At 52.0% G+C, this 19,091-nt stretch overlaps 1 protein-coding gene across 1 annotated transcript; it reads left to right on the top strand.

Annotated features, from left to right (window-relative positions):
• The first annotated feature begins 3,953 nt into the window (after nt 1-3,953).
• Nucleotides 3,954-18,213, top strand: ENO1 (enolase 1). The gene is made up of 12 exons (XM_068538821.1): nt 3,954-4,085; nt 6,515-6,608; nt 9,093-9,188; nt 10,590-10,648; nt 12,311-12,380; nt 12,833-12,966; nt 13,352-13,574; nt 14,721-14,918; nt 15,541-15,742; nt 16,155-16,263; nt 16,514-16,572; nt 17,780-18,213. Exons 2-12 carry the CDS (start codon nt 6,524-6,526, stop codon nt 17,847-17,849), a joined length of 1,305 nt encoding a protein of 434 aa, XP_068394922.1. The 5' UTR covers nt 3,954-4,085; nt 6,515-6,523; the 3' UTR covers nt 17,850-18,213.
• The last annotated feature ends 878 nt before the right edge of the window (nt 18,214-19,091 follow it).

The following is a 19,091-nucleotide window of genomic DNA, read 5'->3' as shown; positions in this document are numbered from 1 at the left end:
TGAGATTTTCTCTTGCTGGGGCAGAGCCCTCTCAGTGCCCATGACCCCCTCTTCATTAGCTCCTCCGGGAAGCTCCTGGTTTCCCTGAGACTCCTGGGGTTTCTTTCTTTAATCTCTCTGCTCCTTACTCCCCTCATTTGGGCACCCCTGATAAATGCCCTCCTAGCAATGACTTTGTTTAAAAACCATACTGTGCTCTCCCTTCTGCCTCCCTAGCGTCTGCCTTGCCCGGTCCCTACTTCTACAGCTGACTTTGTGAGGGGCTGTTGACAGCAGGGAGCCCTAAGAGGTGCCCTCAAAGCCATCAGAAGGGTAGAATGCTGACTGTAACTTACACAGAGGGCACAAGGGTTTCCTTAAGCAAAGGACTTGGAAAGGATGTTAAATTGAAAATCAGTAGGGACTTCCCTGGCGGTCCAGTGATTAAGACTCCACGCTTCCACTGCAGGGGGCACAGGTTCGATCCCTGGTCCGGGAACTGAGATCCCACATGCCGTGCAGAAAAAAAAAAAAACCAATCAAATTTCTAGAAAAGAATTGCAAAGGAAGAGCTGAATTTTATTTTTTTCCATCTAGGTCAGAACTCGTATACACGGCTGGTGGAAGTACATAAAGATACGAATACTCTGGAAAACAAAGTTGAAGATGTTTATACCCATGACCCAGGAATTCCATGTCCAGGTGTGTGTCCTAGGTATTTGCCCTAGAGAAACTCTTTCTTGTACCTGTACTCAGGAGACATTTGCAACAAAATTCATAGTTGCAGTGTTGGTATTAACAAGAAAAAAAGAACTGGGAAACTCAAATGTACATTGACAGGAAAACATGTGATAGTCACACAATGGAATACTATTCAGCACTGAAACAAACCATCTACAGCTCACAAATGTCAAGTTGAGCAAAAAAAAAAATTGTAGCAAAGGCTAGAAACAGTATGATGCCATTTATATAAAGTTCAAAAAATATTTAAAAACCACAAAGAAAAGTGAGGGGAAAATAAACACAAAATATAGGACAGTGGTTACCTCTGGGGCCAGGGAAGAATACACAGGGCACGTGAATGGCATTGCCAGTATCCCACTTCTTAAGCTGGTAAGTTGGGTACACTTCTGTTTATTATTTTTTACATCAGATATACTTCATGCAGTCTTTGGTATATGTTAAATATTTAGTGGTGTAGAATGGGGAAAAATGCACAGTCTAAAAGTTGAGGATTATGTTCTATTCAGTGGACTTACTGAGGGCTTAAGCACAGGATACAGCCTCTCAGATAGCTCTGAGGGACTATTCCAAAGAGGTATGGGAGGAACCAGGATATATAGAAGTTTTTGCAAAAAAAAGACCCAGGTAGTTGAACAGCAAGAGATTACTGCTAATTACAGAAAAACCGGACATCTCAAATTAATGAATTTAGTACTTTTCTGTGTATGGGAAGATACAAGAATCCGGGCTAAATGAAATTATTCTTTTGAGATGCACCTTAACTATCTAGGGCCAGTATCTTATTCTTCTCCATCCTGAATCCCTTCAAAGTGCTGGAGGTGGCTACAGTGGCTGATGACTTGATGGCTGTAACATCCTTTGTTTACTGATAAGGCAGGCGACATTCTTTGTCCTCAGTGGTAAACAAACACAAAAACTTCCTAGTCTGTTAAGGGGAGGGGCGATCCACCTAGATCCCCTGAGGGCCTTCCTCACTCATCTGATCTCCCTTGGGCTGCTTCTCCAACCCAGAAGTTTCCTATCTGTCTAAAGACCTGCCTTCCAAAAGAGGTATGTCACTTTCTCCACCGACCAGCAGTTTTCAACCAGGGGTGCGCAGACCACAGATAGAATCAGTCAGTAATCCAGGTGGGCCATAGGCTGCTGCAGATTCATCTTCCCTCAATTCTGATGTCCCCCTGCAAATGTCATGCAGGCACTACCTGCAGTGTGGTCTTCTGATAATAGCCTTGCACACACGTTTCCCCTCCCTGCCCACCAGCCTTTGGTATGCCACTGCACTAAAACTGCTCAATAAGCATACTGTCAACTAAATGCCTGTAACAAGGTAAATGCCCCTGCACTGGACTGAAGGCGCACACGAGTCCCACAGCCTGCTAGCAAAGCCTCAGGAGCTGTGGAGACAGGCAGGGCATTTGGCAGCTTGTGGGTTTTGGAAAGGATCTGAGGGCACCTCTCATTAACAGTTGAGCTACAATTTGAGGTCGAAGTGCTGGCTCAGAACACTGTGCTGTGGCCTCCAAGAATCTTGCAACAGCAGCGGTCTGAGATCATGTTCTACATCTGATTTCCTGCTAGGAATCACTGGTTGTGGCCAGAGAACTGTTATAAGAGCTATGTCTTTCTATCTTTATCTCTCTAACCATTTTAACATAAAACGAAAGATTGTTTTGGAGCCCTTTCAGGGCCACACCTTAGAATTGCTCTGAAAGTAAGAGTTCTAAGTGTCTGATTTCTGTTGAGTTCTTAAGGTTTAGCAGATGGTGGCTGTTGATTTAGCTGCTGAGTCATGGGGCTGGGATCTTGGTCTTAAGCAGTCTGAAACACCAGTGTATTGCTGGGGAAATCACAAACTGCTTGCAAAATTCACATAATTCTTTAGGAAACATTTTACAATTTCCTTGTTGCTTTTTTGCTGAATTTAATCCTAAAGTTCTTTCTCCTTAGTCAATGGAAAACGAATACAGTGGACTCAGTAGGCCTTCAGCTTTACCCAAGGCTAGGAATTAAGGAATAAAAGCAGTTTTTGCAGCTGACCAGAAGAAATAATAATTAAAATCAAATATACACTCGAAATCTCTCCATGTAAGGCAACGGGTTAAGTATGGCGATGTACGACATTGTTTTAGCTCGCAGACTTACAGACCAAGAGGAGCGCTAAGAAAATACAAAAAAACTCTATTAGAAAACGAAGCCCTGCCTTGAGTGTGTGTTGCGGGGTCGGGGCGAGATGTGCTGTAGAACTGATCTGAAATGGGTATCAGTTCTTTCTTCATCAGAAGGGGAAAATAACTGCACCCACTCTTGCCTGGTTTTCATTCGTCAGACTACTCTGGAATATTACCTGTTTTGAACTTTGAGAAATTCCCCGAGTCTGTGTGAAATTCCATTCCCAAATCAGTACAAGTATGGTTCACATGTATGGGAAAGGGAGGTATAGAAGCTTACTTTCAAGATCCAACATTAACAAGAGCCGAAGAATGAACTAACCCTGGGCACGCACGTGGAGGAGTGCCTGGCACATTGGAAGCGCTGTAATTAAGGGAAAGCGAACATCCTTTCGGCTCTTGGCCTAATAACTCCTGTGTGACCGACGCAAGGACAAAGGGACCGGGTCACCTTGGCGGGAGGGCAGCCGGGCGCGCAGGGCGCAGGCGCGGGTGGGCACACGTGGCCGGGCTCGCGACCCCGCGGCCCGGGAGCGGGGTCCCGGCGCGTGGCCGCCAACGTCTCCAGGGCGCCGGGGTCTCCGGCACCGCGCTGAAGGGCGACGGGTGGGGCGGCCGGGAAGGGCGGGTCGCGAAGGTCGTCACCAAGGTCGTGGGCCGGACGTGCGGCGCCGGGGCGACGCGGCGTGCGTGCGGGACTCGGAGTACGTGACGGAGCCCCGAGCCCTCATGCCGGCCGCGCCGGCCGCGCCGCCCCGCCCCTCCCCCGAGGCCCCGGCGCTACAGACTCCGCTCAGCCGCGGGTCCCACCGGCGGGCGGGAGCGAAGGGGGACGGGGGCTCGCCCGCATGCCGACATAGCCGCGGGGGAGTGGGGGCGCCCAGCCCGACCCCGCCCCAACTACCCGAGACGTCGCCCCCTCTTCCAGTTCCCGGCGCCCGCAGTCCCACCCCTCCCTCGGAGGCGAGGGCCCGAGTGACGGCGCGCTGGGCCAATGGCGAGGCAGCGCGGAGGCGGTGGGCTTGAGGGGCGGGAAGTGGGCGGGGTCCCCTCGAGCTCGGCAGGAAGTCCAGGCCGGCGGAGCGGAGACGAGCTCGCGGGACTTGGAACGTCCGGACATTGCGCGTTAACGCTCGCCCTCGGCGTCCGCAGCACCCTCTGCTTCTTTCTCGTGCGGCGACCTCAGGCGGCCGGGTGAGGACTCAAGGAAGGGCTGCCGAGCAAGCGCCCGGGCAGGCGGCGCGTGGGTGCCCCGGGCCCGCGGGCGCTCCTGCCCCTCAGACGGCGTGCCCGGGGGTTCGGCGGGGAAGGGGCGGGTCGGCGCGCGCGAGCGGCCTCCCCGGGCCGGAGTCGCGGCCCGAGGCGGGGGCGCGGCGCCCGGTTTCTCCGGAGGCGAAGGTGCAGCTCAGCCTGTGATTACGAGTTACGGGGCCGCGTCACTGTCTCGGGAGGTTAGAGGTAGAACACGCGGTCACCAGGACAGCAGGCGGTGAGGGTGTAAGGTGTGGCGAGTGCTCCAGGCCTAACCCGCGTGCTCATTAAAGCCAGGCCCTTCCGAGAATGGAGAAAGGGGGCCGGAAAAGGAGAGAGGCCCGGGAAGCTGCAGCCCACCCCACCCCCGGCCCCGCGCCCCTGCCTCCCGCTGGTGGCCCTCGGCCTGGCGCCTGAGTGTCCAGCCCGTCGCTGCTCCGGAATGAGCAGGGGCTGATCTGCCTTCAGAAGGCACTTGATCTGGAGGGGACTGCAGCAGAGCCGTGGGGTCACTGGAAGCCCTGCAGGCGACCTCGCCCAAGTCGGGCACGAGGCGCTCCCCTGCTCCCCGGGGCTGGCCACCAACAATCGGCCCCTGATCTGACATAAAAAGGATGTACTTTGAGAAAACTTCGTGTTCGCTGGTTCCTCGGCAATGTGGTCTTCCCCCTGGGCGGTGTGGGCAGCCGGTTGACCTGCTTCCGGGGCACACCTAGGCCCCGGCTGCCCGGTGTGCTCGTGCCGCCCCTGGTCCGGGCTTCAGTCCAGGCAGATAAAAGGCTGTGCAGGCTCCTGGTCAGACCCACCTTCCGCCCTGCCTGTGCTCCCTGCATTTTAATGACTTCGGAGAAAAGTTTTACTACCTAATTTCAAGATAAGTTGAATTTGATTTTCACATCGTGAAATCAGTCGACTGCCTTGTCTTATATCACTAAAATAAAACCAGAAATGAAATCTTACAACTGTATGATGAGGAAGTGTAATGAAGATGTGCTTAAAAGTGCATTTAAAATCTGTGAGGTAAATCAGTGGTGGCCTGGGGATGCAGGGGGAGCAGTGACTGGAAATGGCCTCTGGGGACTTTTTTGGGGCGGTCAGTGTTACACGGGTATATGATTTGCCAAAACTCAAAGTTAACTAAAATTTTAAAACTTAATAGATTTTAAACAAATTTGCCTTTTTGAGATTAAAAACTAGATACCTTTTTATTGGCTAATGAATAAAACTCCATTGTTACAAAGAAAAAACAAAGCCACAGAAGTGACTTCAGTATCTAATTTTGAAACTTAAAAAGATGCCATTTGCTGCTTCAGAACATTCCAGAGAAGATAATGGAGAGGAGCCCAGCTAGATAATGGCTTCCAAACACTGATTTGGTTCCTCTCCACTTCAGTCCTACAAGTTGTTCGATTCTGTTGTTCCTTGGAGAGCCTCTGGGAGAAAAAAGCAAGAAAGGGGCTTTCTTTGAGCTCTTGATATTTGTTTTCTGTGGCTGCAGACCACCCCCCTCCCCTTCTTTCTAAAGGTGTTTTCAAAGGAAAGCTCTTCCCTTGGCGTATCCTGGTGCTCAAAGATAGAATCCTTTCTCTAGTTACAGATCACGACATTTCATAATTAAGTTTTTTTAATGGGGTGAAATGCCCACTGAAAGCAACACTGACTAGATAATGTTATTTGTGTGCCCTGTCTTGCTAAAGGCCCAAGTACTGTGAGGTTTGAAAGGCTCAGAAATTGGCAAAGATCACAGCACATAGACCAAGGAGCTCATTCCTGGCCTCCAGACTCAGAATTTCTAACTGATTATCCAACATCGACCAATTGAGCCTTCTCCTGCTACCTCAGGTTTTACTTGATGAACTGTGTTCCCAACTTTTAATTCACTGTTCCACTACAAACCAGATTTTCCTCCTGGTCACCCCCCCCCCCCGCCTTTTTTTTTTTTTTTAATCCTAGATGGGTTTGCTTGTGGCCTTCACGTCCCCTTGGTCCTGATTTGGTCCCTTTCCCATGGCCCCACGCCTACCCTCGTTGGTAACTAATGACAGCCAGTTTCAGACTCTCTTCTTCAGACACTCTGCACGCCATCAACGTGTGAATCTTGCCCGCCAGCACGCGCACTGCCGGGCTTGCTTTGCCTGTAGGACAAGACCTGAACTACTAGGGCCTTGCAGAGCTGCCCCTACCTACTTTTTAGGAACAATTCCCAGTGCTCTCCAGCAGGCATTTTCTCCCACTCCAGTCAGCCTTCCTACATCCAGTTTTTCGTTTATGCAGACTCTTTCTAGTCGAGGGATCCTCAGAAGTGACCCCTTGCATAATGAGTCGAGGCTGCCTTATGGTTTATGGAAAATATGGACTGTGCTTCCCCACAGAAATTCACCATGTCTATCCTCAAGATCCACGCCAGAGAGATCTTCGACTCTCGTGGGAATCCCACTGTTGAGGTTGATCTCTACACCTCAAAAGGTATGGGCCGCCTTTGTTTCTATAGTCCCTAGCACCACACTCCATTTTTTAAAACTTCAAATGACAGAGCCTTAGGCAAGAAAACGTCTGTTGTGGTAAAAGCCCTTCTTTCTGGTCTGCACGTGCTGGTAGGCTGTGGTTCCCCACTGGGGGGGAGGTTGGGAGGGTTTTAAGGCAAGAGGTCCTTGTCTTGGTGCTTCTTGGTACGTAGAGCAGAACACAGGTTGGCTGCTAGGTCAGTGAGGTGGGGAGGTAACGTGATAACCTTGTCCCTAAAAGGGCCTATCACTAGTTTGCTTCACAGCTTGCTGTGACCAAATACGTAGATACGGCGTGATAGGATGGATCTTTCTTCCTTGAAAAGGAAAGAGATTAGGGGAGTACAAGGGTATATATAGCGCTCTTATCTCCGTTTCCAGAAATCACTCTTAGAGGATCCGGGACAGTTTTTACTTCGGGGTGTTGGAACATTCCAGAGGCTCATATTTTTACCTGGCTGTAAGTCCCCGTAGGAAGAATTTGCCCACGTGAGAAAAGAATAGAATGGGAACCCTTAAAAGCGCCCCCATTTTTCTTTTTTACCTTAAGAAACTGTAGTGCTTCCCTAGCCCTGCGTTACCTCCAGCAATGTCTCTGCTGTTTTCTAAATGGTTGACGCTGGAAAAGGAACTTCAGGCAGAATCACCCAGTGGTGCTGAGCACAGGCCTGCCAGTCAGAGCTGAGTCATGGTCTGAATCCCAGGCCTGGCTGTGGAACCCTTCCCTTCCTGTCCTCCCTTCCCCCTTGCCCAGAAAATGAAGGCCCCTTGAGTCGAGATTCACTGGGCAGGAGTCTGCCTTTGGTTACTGTCGGGGTGCCCTCAGAACACGATTGCTTCTGGGCATGTGCCTTGTGGCAAATGCCGTGTGTTCTCAGAAGATGGTGAGAATTTCCCTTCAGCTTATGAAACTGGCACACTTAGTCAGAGAGTGGAACTTTCCACTTGGAAATGAATGGACTTTGAACAACGAAAAAAGACCCAGGACACTAGAAGATTGTTGGGAGGGGGAATTTTCTTTGAAACTCTTTAAAATGACTAAAATTAATGTCTTTTGACATTTAAATGAATGGAACTTTCTCTTATGTGTCTTAATCCTTTCAAGAAAAGAAAAAAATAACAGGAAGTCATAAATTTGTTAAGAAACTTTCATCCCTTCTTTCTTTCTTAGAATTTATTTTTTAGACCAGTTTTAGGTTCACAGCAAAATTGAGTGGAAGGTACAGAGCATTCCCGTCTACCCCCTGTCCCCACTATCACCGCCACCACCAGAGCGGTACCTTTGTTACAGTTGAACCTGCGTTGACACATCATCACCCAAAGTCCATAGTTGACATTAGGGTCACTCTTGCTTTCCTCATTTCTTCACCTGGTCCAGCGCCTGATGGATACAGAGAAAGCCAGGGCCTGTGTCGAGAAGAACGTGTGTCCTGCTGGTCGCACAGTCGGTGCGGTGGCACAGGCATGCAACCAAGTGTGCCTGCGATACTTGGTTGGGTTTTTCCTCTTAGTTCATTTCCCTTCACATCTCCCGCATACCTCAGATGGGGAAATCCCTAACGGTTTCAAGGAGATTCAAGAGGCTGCCCACACTTCCTGCTCCCCTAACCCTTCTGCCCTGTGTAACCGATTTCTGCAGTACCTTTCTTGGCACTGTCTGTCCTTCTTCAAGAAGCTTTGCCGTTTTTCTGCTCCACAGTCTAGGCTTAACCAGGCAGCTGGTTTCTATATCTGCAGGATTGTGCAGTGCATGCTTGATTGGGTTCTAGTGTTACTGTGCTTATTCCTTTTCTCTTCCAATCTGTCCTGTTTTCTGGTTTCCTGTTATGCAGAGAACCCCCAAATAGCATTTATTGCTCCCTAAGCTGAGGCAGGTGAGCTGTAGAGATAACCTCTTGAGCCAGCGCTTTCAAGGCTGGAAAGCTAGCAGCCTCATCTCACTGGCCTAAGGGAAGCTTGGCCACGGTGCTCTACAGCTGGACTGTCTAAAATAGCCCAGTGTTTTCGTGGGTTACTAGCTGCTAGACAAGCTTAAATCCCGTAGGTGGCTTGCATTGTATTTTAGGCCGCGCTGCTGGGGGTGGTCCACAGCCCAGCTCCGGGGCTCCAGTGGGGAGCTTTGAGAGGTGTGGGCTCAGACCTCCCATTTGTTTTGGAATCTGCACTTTAACCCACGGGTGATATGTGTGCACGTTAAAACCTGAGAAGCTCTGCTCTAGACCTTTTTCTTTAGAGAAATTCATCAGCTGTGCTGTAGTGTCTGCAGTGCAGAATCATAAAAACATGAAAGGCAGGAGGAGCAGCCCGTCTGAGTCTTGCCGTCGTTGGGAGGAAGTAACCCTTTCCTAAGGGCAGCTGCCCTCTGTGAGCGGGGAGGGACTTGGGCGAGGGCGGGAGCTGTTTCTTAGTCATTAACTGTTTTTCGCCCTCCTCTCTCCACATCCAGGTCTCTTCAGAGCTGCCGTGCCCAGCGGCGCCTCAACTGGTATCTACGAGGCCCTGGAGCTCCGGGACAACGACAAGACGCGCTACATGGGCAAAGGTAAGCGCCGAGCCCAGGCCGGCCCCCGGCAGCCACAGCCTGCCTCCTGCTCCCCGCGGCTTGCGTTTGAGGGTAGCAGGCCTCTGATTCGGCCCAGAGTGTGGGCGCCGCACGTGGAGGAGCTGGGAGAGCTGGCTGATTGGTTCCAGCGTCCCTGACCCTGGCGCTCAGGGCAGGCGTTTTAACACTTACTTCTACTGCGGTTTGTCTCCAATCTGTGAAGAACTCCTGGTTGGGTCAGAGGATGTGGGGAGAAGAAGAAGACAAGTTGTCTAGTACTAAGGAGCAGCCTCCCATCCTCCGGGAGGGCTCTGAGGGCCTTCCGGGCCATCAGGCCTCTTCAGGGGCTAGTCGTGGAGGAGAGGAGCTCCCGAAGGCCTGGCTGATGGCTCACCATTGATGGCCTGTCGTTGTCTTTCGGTCTCTCTGGCAGAGCCAGCCTCCGCTGGGCTGTATGCACACGGGCTGGGTACTGTGTTGGCAGTGTTCACCTTTCTGTAGATAGAACCTGTGCGGCCAAACTACAGAAAAGCAGATAGGGCTAGACTGGGCATTCTCAACGGGGACGGGAACTGGTTCTGGAGAGGAAGCAAAAACATGTCATGACAGTTCATGGTTTGTGGCCTTCCGAAGGGCCACACGTGTAGACAGGTGGAGGGCACGTGTGCTGCCAACTCTCCAGGGAGGGCGATGAGGAAAGAGTCCAAAAACGCTGCAGGGGAGGAGGCGAGGGCAAGGTGGGGCTGGGGGTGCTGGGCCAGGGTCGCAGCGCCCCACTGGAGGGTGGCAGCTTGTGCAGAGAGCTCTCCCCAGGGGCCTTGCTGGCGGCCCAGGCCTACGTGCCTACAGCAGCAGGGCAGCGCTGTGCCCTGGCTGTAATGAGGACAGATGCACGGTCCCTGCAGCGTTCTCCCTGTCTTCCTGTTTCCTCTCTTTCTCTCACTCAGCCTCCTGCACAGCCTGTTCTCTTCTCAGTCTTTCTTTTTTCCTTCTCTGCCCATCTCTACTGGTCAGGTGTCTCCAGACCCATTAAGTATATTAACGAGTTCCTGGCACCAGCCCTGTGCACACAGGTAACACATACATTGGGCGTCCTTTAGTCTCGGCAGCTGGCCTGTCCAGTGCATGGTCTTGCCAACTAACCTCCCTTCAGACATTCTGGATGGTTGCTCTGTGTGCGGCTCTAACCCTTGGGGGTCCTAGGTAAGAGCACTCAGACTGGGCCAGAAAGCCCTCCGATTCCGGGGGGGAGAGGGCGATGGGGATTTGAAGGAGGTCCCATTGAAGGTCTTTGGTGGGCTCTGAATATCTGGGTTAACGTGGTGAGTGGTTCTCTCCAGCAATGCTGCTCAAGCCTGTCTTTCATTAATGTCGGTAATTTGATTTGATTATTCCTTCCAGGTGTCTCAAAGGCTGTTGAGCACATCAATAAAACTATTGCGCCTGCCCTGGTTAGCAAGGTAGGACCTGCCTCCTGATAACTAATGTATATTAATGCTATCAAAGCGCCTCCCAGGCCAGCCCAGGAGGCTTTCCTGTTCATGGAAGAGCTTATTCTGAGAGCTAAAGAAGCCAGTTGGATTCCCTGTCGTGCATGCGAATAACTTCGCCTTTCCTAACCCGCCCTCTGCCTGTCCACGTGTCCATGGCTAACAGCGCATGGAATTGGATCCGAGGGACGGGAGGCTCTTAGAGCCTTGATGTTTCCCCACAGCCATCTTGACCTTCGGGGAGTTAAGATCCAGATTTTAAGAGCAGCTCTCAGGGGCGTTAAATGTAGTATCCGTGGCGACTGACTCATTTTTCATGAACTGTGGAATTATTTACTGTGTTTTTAAACAGCAGAACTCCCGTTATATAAAATCCTACTTGAAACCTCAATGTGTCAAACAGATAAAAGTGGAGCTGCTGTAGGTGAAGTGGGTCTGGGGCTTGGTCTCGTTTATCCTCCCTCCAGCCCCGCTCTCCGTAACTATGGCCCTTTCTCGGGTCCAAACCCAGCCTCGGCCTGTGTGTCCTCCTTGGTATGGCCCCTCTCCCGGCTCCACCCTGTACGCCGGGGGCAAGCGGCTCCTCTGCTGATCCTCTCCCCAGCTTGCCTGCTGTGGCCTGGCCCACGTGGCTGTCTGTAATGGGTCCCCAGGCGGAGGTTTTCAGCACTGCCTTGCCACGCACACCTTCCGGCCCAGCCTCCTGGGGCCCTCCACACACCGCTGTTCTTTCTGCCTCTGCGCCCTCACCTGGCCTGACTGACAGTGAGCAGGGCTTTCCTAGACATTTTTCTTTACTTGGGGGAGACAAACTTCAGTCTAACTCTCGGTGAGGGTTGGCCTCAAGCCATCTGCTGGGGTGGCTTCTAACTTTACCCAAAGATGCCTTGTCACGAAAGCAAAAGATGCCGTATTGTTAACATGGCATGATGGACTTACAGGTTCTGGTTTTCTTTCATATTTTAGCTTTTACATAAGAAACGTTATAAATAACATGCTGGTATCATTCACTTATGGAGTTTTTAAAGTAATGCCGACTTTTATTACATTACTTTGAGCCAGTGTTTAAGACACCAGTTTTATTTATACTCTCACCAAAAATAGTCATTTTCATCAGTCGTCAAACATTTTGCTAAATGATTGTGGACTACGTACAAAACTCGTATCTCCCATCAGATGATGGAGTTTGCTGTCACTGAGGGCAGCCGAGTGACGGCAGAAACTGACTTTGATGGTAAAGAACAATGAATTCTGTTATTTGCTGCCCCAAAAGTCACACTGCTTTGGAGTAATTCCTTCTTTAGCATGAAGCAGACAATTCTGCCTCATGTGTAACGTGACCTCGGACTCCCTCAGTAGACCCCCCTTTATGACATGAGGACCGTGCATTGTCGGATCCCTCGTGCTTGGAGAAATGCCTGATGCTCTTAAAGCAAGTGAAGGGCATTGTTCTGTCTCCCCATTTTCTCTTGGCATTCCCCCTTTTTTTGCCTGCCAAACACATGGATAACATAGAATTGATCTGGGCTTTGCACGGTTCCAAGGGTTGATGGCTCTGTGACAGGAGGGCACAGGGCATGCAGGTAGAGGCACCACTCCCTCCCAAGCAGCTTATCCTCCCTCTCCCTGTAGAAACTGAACGTCGTGGAGCAGGAGAAGATCGACAAGCTGATGATAGAGATGGATGGCACAGAAAATAAATGTGAGTGGCCTGAGGTGGGGTCTTTGCCAGGAAGATTGTGACTTCTCCTGAAGACCCTTGAAGTCCTTTGGGGAGAGGTCGTGTCGTCCCTAACGATGAATTACGTAACTGTCTGCGGTCCTCCCTTAACTCTAATAAATCACATTTTTAAATATCAGGAGCATAGCTAGCTGACAGCAGCAGGCATGTAGGGTTACTCAGAAGAGGCTCGTGCTTTATATAATCGAGCAATTTGTGGAATTCTCCAGAGTCCCATGGACCAAAGAAAGGGCTTTCTCTTTGGGGGGAAAAGCAGCCTACGTGGAAGGCTATTGCATGTCTGGTGTGAATATGCAAAGGAGATAGAAAGGAAAAGGTTCCGAATACAATCCAGGGTGCACACAGTAGCGCAGGCGGGGAGGCGGGAAGGCTGGTGAGTAAGAAATCCCTTAACATAACCTGTTCTGTTCTAGCCAAGTTTGGTGCGAACGCCATCCTGGGCGTGTCCCTGGCTGTGTGCAAGGCTGGCGCTGTTGAGAAGGGGGTGCCCCTGTACCGCCACATCGCCGACTTGGCTGGCAATGCCGAGGTCATCCTGCCAGTTCCGGTGAGTGGCGAGCGTTCGCTTTCTCATGGGGTCCCGAGACCTCCCGCCGCTCGACCTCATCCACGGGTGACTCTCCAGCACATGGGTAGAGCAGGCTCTGGGGGTCTCGGCTGCAAATAACTCCGCCGCCACCAGCTAAGAGTGACCTTGAGCAGGTGACTCGGCCGCCCTGCACCCATCTCCTTAATTGTCGATGGGAGATGAAAATTGTACCTGCCTTGTCGGGTTGTGTGCACTTGTGGTGGTAGTGACCGCAGTGCAGAGAGACCTGGTGGCTTCAGAGCCGCACGGGCCCGACGTGGGAGCCGTGCACCTGGGCATCGGGGGGCGGCTGAGGGGCGCGATCCCCCCGGGCCTGGAGCTGTACTTGTCTCTCTCCCCACAGGCTTTCAACGTCATCAACGGGGGCTCTCACGCTGGCAACAAGCTGGCCATGCAGGAGTTCATGATCCTCCCCATCGGGGCCGAAAACTTCCGGGAGGCCATGCGCATCGGAGCGGAGGTGTACCACAACCTGAAGAATGTGATCAAGGAGAAATACGGGAAAGACGCCACCAACGTGGGAGACGAAGGCGGGTTTGCTCCCAACATCCTGGAGAACAAAGAAGGTAGAGGCTCCGGAGGAAGCCCCTGGATTTCTGAGCACCGCCCCCAGCGTCTGCAAGCCTTCCACGCCTGCCCTCAGGGGCGCTGCTCTTTCCACCTTTCGTTCATTAAGTAGCAAAATGCAAAACCCTGCAGATGTGGGAGCTAGCGCTTCATTTTTTAAAAAAAAAAAAAATCACGAGAAATTTTCTTATTAATTCGACCTCTGAACGGCCTGATGATTTGCTTAAACTGGGCTGACGGTGGGCTAGGGAGGCGGTTCGTTTTCTTGCTGTCGTCCTTGCTCCCCCAGCGATGGCAAAGGTTTGCAACCTGCTCCATGTTCAAGGATGCTGGCTGCGATGAGGACTGCTGTCAGTAACCGTTTCGGGTCATCCGGCCGCCCTAATGCTGCACAGGCTTTATTTAGCTTTGAATCCTTAGGCACAGGATTAAATGTGAGGGTTGAGTAGAGAACACAGAAGTCTTAGGAAAAGAATTCACGGATGAATTTTTTGTTCTAGAAGAAAAAGTAGGGTTCCAAGCATATTTCATTGCCTTCAAGGATGGCTAGTGAAAGAAAATGTCCATCCTGCTCTTTGGGTCAGTCATACGAAAGTGCTGACGTTCGGCTATTTTAACCTATAAAAAGTGGCCCTTCACGCAGTTTGAATCTCGGGGATCTTTGTTGTGGAACGGGGGCCGGTGTCTGTCAGTTTCCCGACCAGCAGCGCTGCTGAGCGAGGCCGACCCTGAGCCTGGGCTGGACAGCAGAGCAGGGGCGGGGGCCTCACTGTGCGGGCCCCCCGTCCACTGGGCTCCCTCTTGGATCTCAGCCTTGGCTCTATTTAAAGCTAGTTCTGCGGGACAGCTGGTCTCAGCTGGTCACTGTATCTTGGCTGGCACAGCTGTTCTTTGGTGCTAAATTTGGGAGCATTTGTCAGTGGAAAAAGCCTCTTAGGGTCCATTTCCAACTTGGCCATGCACTAGTGCCCCTGACCAATGGTTTCTTGCCCCAGCGCAGAAAAGAGTAACTGGAATCTTTGAAACTGGTGCTTGGGGCCAGAGCACTTCTTCCTCTTCCGGTACGGTTCCCATTTGGCAGAGTTAAAGGGGAATTTTGTCTCCATCCTCCTGGTTTCCAGACTCTCACCGCCATCTCTTTCCAGCCCTGGAGCTGCTGAAGAACGCCATCGGGAAAGCCGGCTACACCGATAAGGTCGTCATCGGCATGGATGTGGCTGCCTCTGAGTTCTTCCGGTCGGGCAAGTACGACTTGGACTTCAAGTCCCCCGATGACCCCAGCAGGTACATCACAGCCGACGAGCTGGCCAGCCTGTACAAGTCCTTCATCAGGGACCACCCAGGTGAGTGCTCCCGGGCGGCTGCAGGTGTGTGAGTGGCTGGAGCCTTCACTGGGGTGCTTGGTGCCGCAGAGCGGGCAGCCGGCCAGCCGGCCAGCCGCGGTGCGGTGTGATCGCCTCCTGAGCAAACGTGGTCCTGGCTCCACTGACAGTGAGGAAAGGAGCCTTGAGAGCCAGGACCACTGGGTGCTCCTAGGCTCTGCGTCACCTGATGCACACGGGAGAGGGGACACACAGGCACAGAGTGGGTTAGAACGTGCCCAGGGGCACACAGCAAATGGTGGAGCAGGTGTTCAGACCGGGAGGCGTCTCTAAGTCCCTGCGTTTAACGTTAAGTGACTTTGGTGGAAGCGGAGCCAGGACCCGAAGCCCGGTCTTCACCCTTCTGGGTCCACGGCTCTGTTTTTACTCTTGGTGGCGCTAAACTCAAACCACCCTGGGCAGCAAGTTTCCCACTTAACAACTGTGGGGTTGCGGGATCGCAGGTGACTGCAGTCCTGGTCCCAGGAGGGGGTTGGGAGGCCAGGTGAGGCGGGAAGGAGGGCGGGAGGGGGCTCTGGGGTGCTGCGGGTCAGCAGCCTGGGAGGCCACGCTGATGGAACACGCTCTGCCCTGCTCTGCTCAGTGGTGTCCATCGAGGACCCCTTCGACCAGGATGACTGGGAAGCTTGGCAGAAGTTCACTGCCAGCGCGGGAATCCAGGTGGTGGGGGACGACCTCACCGTGACCAACCCCAAGCGGATTTCCAAGGCTGTGAGCGAGAAATCGTGCAACTGCCTCCTGCTCAAAGTGAACCAGATCGGTTCCGTGACCGAGTCCCTGCAGGCGTAAGTGCCCTTGCACGGAGGGAGGGGGCCCTCCTGACTGGAACTCCTGGTGGCGTTTAAAGTAAGCTTTGGCCCCTAGGGGATCGGGGCATTGGGCAGTTGTGTTCTAATCCTGACCACTTGGTGGCCCTACACTCCTGATTTAATATCACACAGAGAACGTTTGTCAGGAGACACACGTCTCTCTCCCTCGAGGAGTCTGAACCCAGTTTTTCAAACGTGACTAGAGAGCAGAGAAAGGTCCTCGGGCCCTTCAGAGGAGGGCGAGGGTTACCCTCTTCCCCAGCAGTTGGGAGCTCAGGGCTGCCCCGGGCTCCCCACCGGGAGTGATGGGTCATGGCCTCAGGAGGGCAGAAGGGGCCACAGTGCCCAGACAGTGGACCCATGCCGTCTGGTTGTCCCTGGCTTCTAGGTGCAAGCTGGCCCAGTCCAATGGGTGGGGCGTCATGGTGTCACATCGCTCCGGGGAGACTGAAGACACCTTCATCGCCGACCTGGTGGTGGGACTGTGCACCGGGCAGGTAAAGAGCTCCCTGGGGTGAAGGGTGCTCCCTGCTTCTCTCTCTGACCTCAACTTCCTGAGCACAGACTGGGGGGGCAGGGGGGAGAATGGGGTCCTGGGTGCCCCTTTTATCCCCTCCTTCCTAGGGCCAGGGATCCTCTTTAAGAAATTGCTGGCTCTCTGCCGTGGCACCCCTCCCCTTGCCCAAAATGCCCATGAAGATTCAGCGTCCACTGTAAGCAACTGTGGCCTTTCTTTCCTCCTTCCAGATCAAGACTGGTGCACCGTGCCGATCCGAGCGCTTGGCCAAGTACAATCAGATCCTCAGGTAAAGCGGCTGCCTTCGCTGCCTGTGTGGGCTTGCTTGGTCTCCAGGAGGAGCCCCTGGCCCTGTGGGGCTGGTACGAGGGTGGGGCAGGGGCCCTGGCCTGATATGTTAGGTTGGGACGGGTCATCGGGTGCCTGGTAGCGTTGGCCCAGAGCGGGGCCTGCTCCACACGATGCTGCCATCTTCTGGTGGGAGAGGGAACTGGCTCCCCTTTAGACAACTGATGCTCTCATTTTACACCCTTGTTTTGTGGACAAAGATACCAGAGCTCAGAGAGAGGAAGAAAAATTGCCAAAGGGCAAACAGCAGGGTTTCCACTCTTCAGCGCCTTCTGACGTTCTGGTCCCTCCCCTTTTTTGTCTCAGTGTGTCCTTGGGAAGCACCTATAAACACAGGGAGACCTGCCCTTTTGTTATTTTATTACAGTCTTGAAAGGAAAAGGAACGTCCATTTTATAAGTCCTCCCACATTACCCCGTCTTTAAAACTTTATCCTGAAAAATTTCAAGCCTATAAAAAGATCAGTGAACAGTAGAATGTACTCCCTTCCCCATTATCCGGATACACCAGCTGTCTGTATTCCTCCATGTTTTGTCTCTTTACACCCTTTTTTCATGGAGAATTTTAAAGCAAATTCAGGCATCTTATGATTTCACTTGTATATATTTCTTTCAGATAAAAGACTTATTTTTGTTTTTTAACATAACCACTCTACAGTGATGATGCCCATGATTAGTGGTAACATCAGTACCCTTTTGTTTTTTTTTTTTTTGATATCAGGATCCAAACAGAGGTCACACTAATGAGTGCCCCCTCCTTATTTCCCTGTGCCATTTGTTGCAGAAACTGGGTTATCCTTTCATTGAAAAAACATTTTCTTAAATATTCTAAGAAATAGCAGTCCTACCATTTCTTCTCCTTTGTCCTTCAGAAACACTGGGGGGAAGAGAAGGAAGGCGAAGGGGTAGCTGGTGGACAACTTGTTGGGTGAATTGGGTGGACGGAGAGAGCCGAATGCTCTTCTATTCCTGGCATCTCCAAGAAGCTCACATTTAGGGGAATAGTTAGACAGACTGGGCGATGGTTGGGTCCCCAACTTCCTGGCAGGAAGTGTGTCTTTGATCACTTCTCTGGGTGGGAAAACTTACTGCATTGAGGTGTGACTTCTCTCTTTCCCTCCCCGTCTCTCTCTCTTTCTGCTTCCTAAGAATTGAAGAGGAACTGGGCAGCAAGGCCAAGTTTGCCGGCAGGAACTTCAGAAACCCCCTCGCTAAGTAAGCTGTGTGCGGGTGAGCCCTGCGGTCACTCGTTGGCTGATTAGACCTGCTCCTGATGTCACCTGGGCAGCCCGAGGCCCCCGCCGATGCTCTGAGGGGCCTCTGATAGTTAACTGCCCTCTCCCCTTGCTGTGACGTTCTCACTGCTTCCTTAGACCCGCTGCAGAAGCCGAGCTTGACCATCTGGAACCCTGCTGGAAACCCTAGCTCTCTAATCATATAATTGGCCCAAATCATTGTTTTTCTCACCTCGCTTCCACCACGTGTCTGGAGCCATGTGTATCTGCATTGTAATCTCCGAGGCGTCCACAGGCAAGATCCCCGGTGGTTTTGTGTGCAAAATAAAAAGGCCTCAGTGACCCATAGGGATGCTGTGTGTGTGTATGAAGTGGTCTGTCAGTCTATCTGTCCTCGCGTCTTGAGTATTCATGGAGCACCTCTACAAGAGCTGAGGCTTTGTGTCATGACAGAAGGGGAAGAGGAGTTTGTGCAGGATGTCGCGTAAGCCCTGGGGAAGGGCCGGTTTGGGAAGAGGTGAGAGATGGGGCAGCCCGTGCCCTTCCACAGCAGCTCGGGCAGCGCCCAGAGGCCTGACTTGAGGATCAGACATGTTAATTTGGGAGAAAAGACAAATGCAGAGCTCTCGCAGATGACCTCAAGGACAGCAGCTTCTAGGTCACACCATGAGTCCAAACCAGAGGGAAGCTGAGCGTCCTGGGCAGGCTGGGGGGCAGGTTCTCCATCCTTAGGGGAAACTGGTAAAAGAATGATTAGAGGTAGCTCGGGGGCAGTAGGAGGGCATCCGGAGGGTCTTGGAGAACCCTATTTAGATACATTCAAATTTAATTTGGGGACTTCCCTGATGGTCCCGTGGTTAAGACTCCACACCCCAAATGCAGGGGGCACGGGTTCGATCCCTGGCCGGGGAACTAAAATCCTGCATGCTGCACAGCATGGCCTAAAAAATTGAAAAAAAAATTTTTTTAATTTAATTTCTTTCCTCATTTTCACTAACCTCATTTCAGGTGCTCAGAAGCTCCACGTGGCTGATGCCCACTGAGTTGGGTACCACGGGTGTGAAGCATTAGCATTGCAGAAAGCACCATTCTGGAGAAACGACTAAGCACCAGTGAGACATGAAATACTATGGTTGCTCTGAATTGGGTTATAATACCTGGCGAGGCCCCCCAGTGGACATTGTTGTTATTGCTCATCTGTATCAGGGTTTAACCCAAGAAGCAGA

The sequence above is a fragment of the Eschrichtius robustus genome, chromosome 3, assembly GCF_028021215.1.
Source record: "Eschrichtius robustus isolate mEscRob2 chromosome 3, mEscRob2.pri, whole genome shotgun sequence".
NCBI lineage: Eukaryota > Metazoa > Chordata > Mammalia > Artiodactyla > Eschrichtiidae > Eschrichtius > Eschrichtius robustus.
Note: the sequence above shows the minus strand (reverse complement) of the source record. Positions and strands in the feature narration are given on the sequence as shown.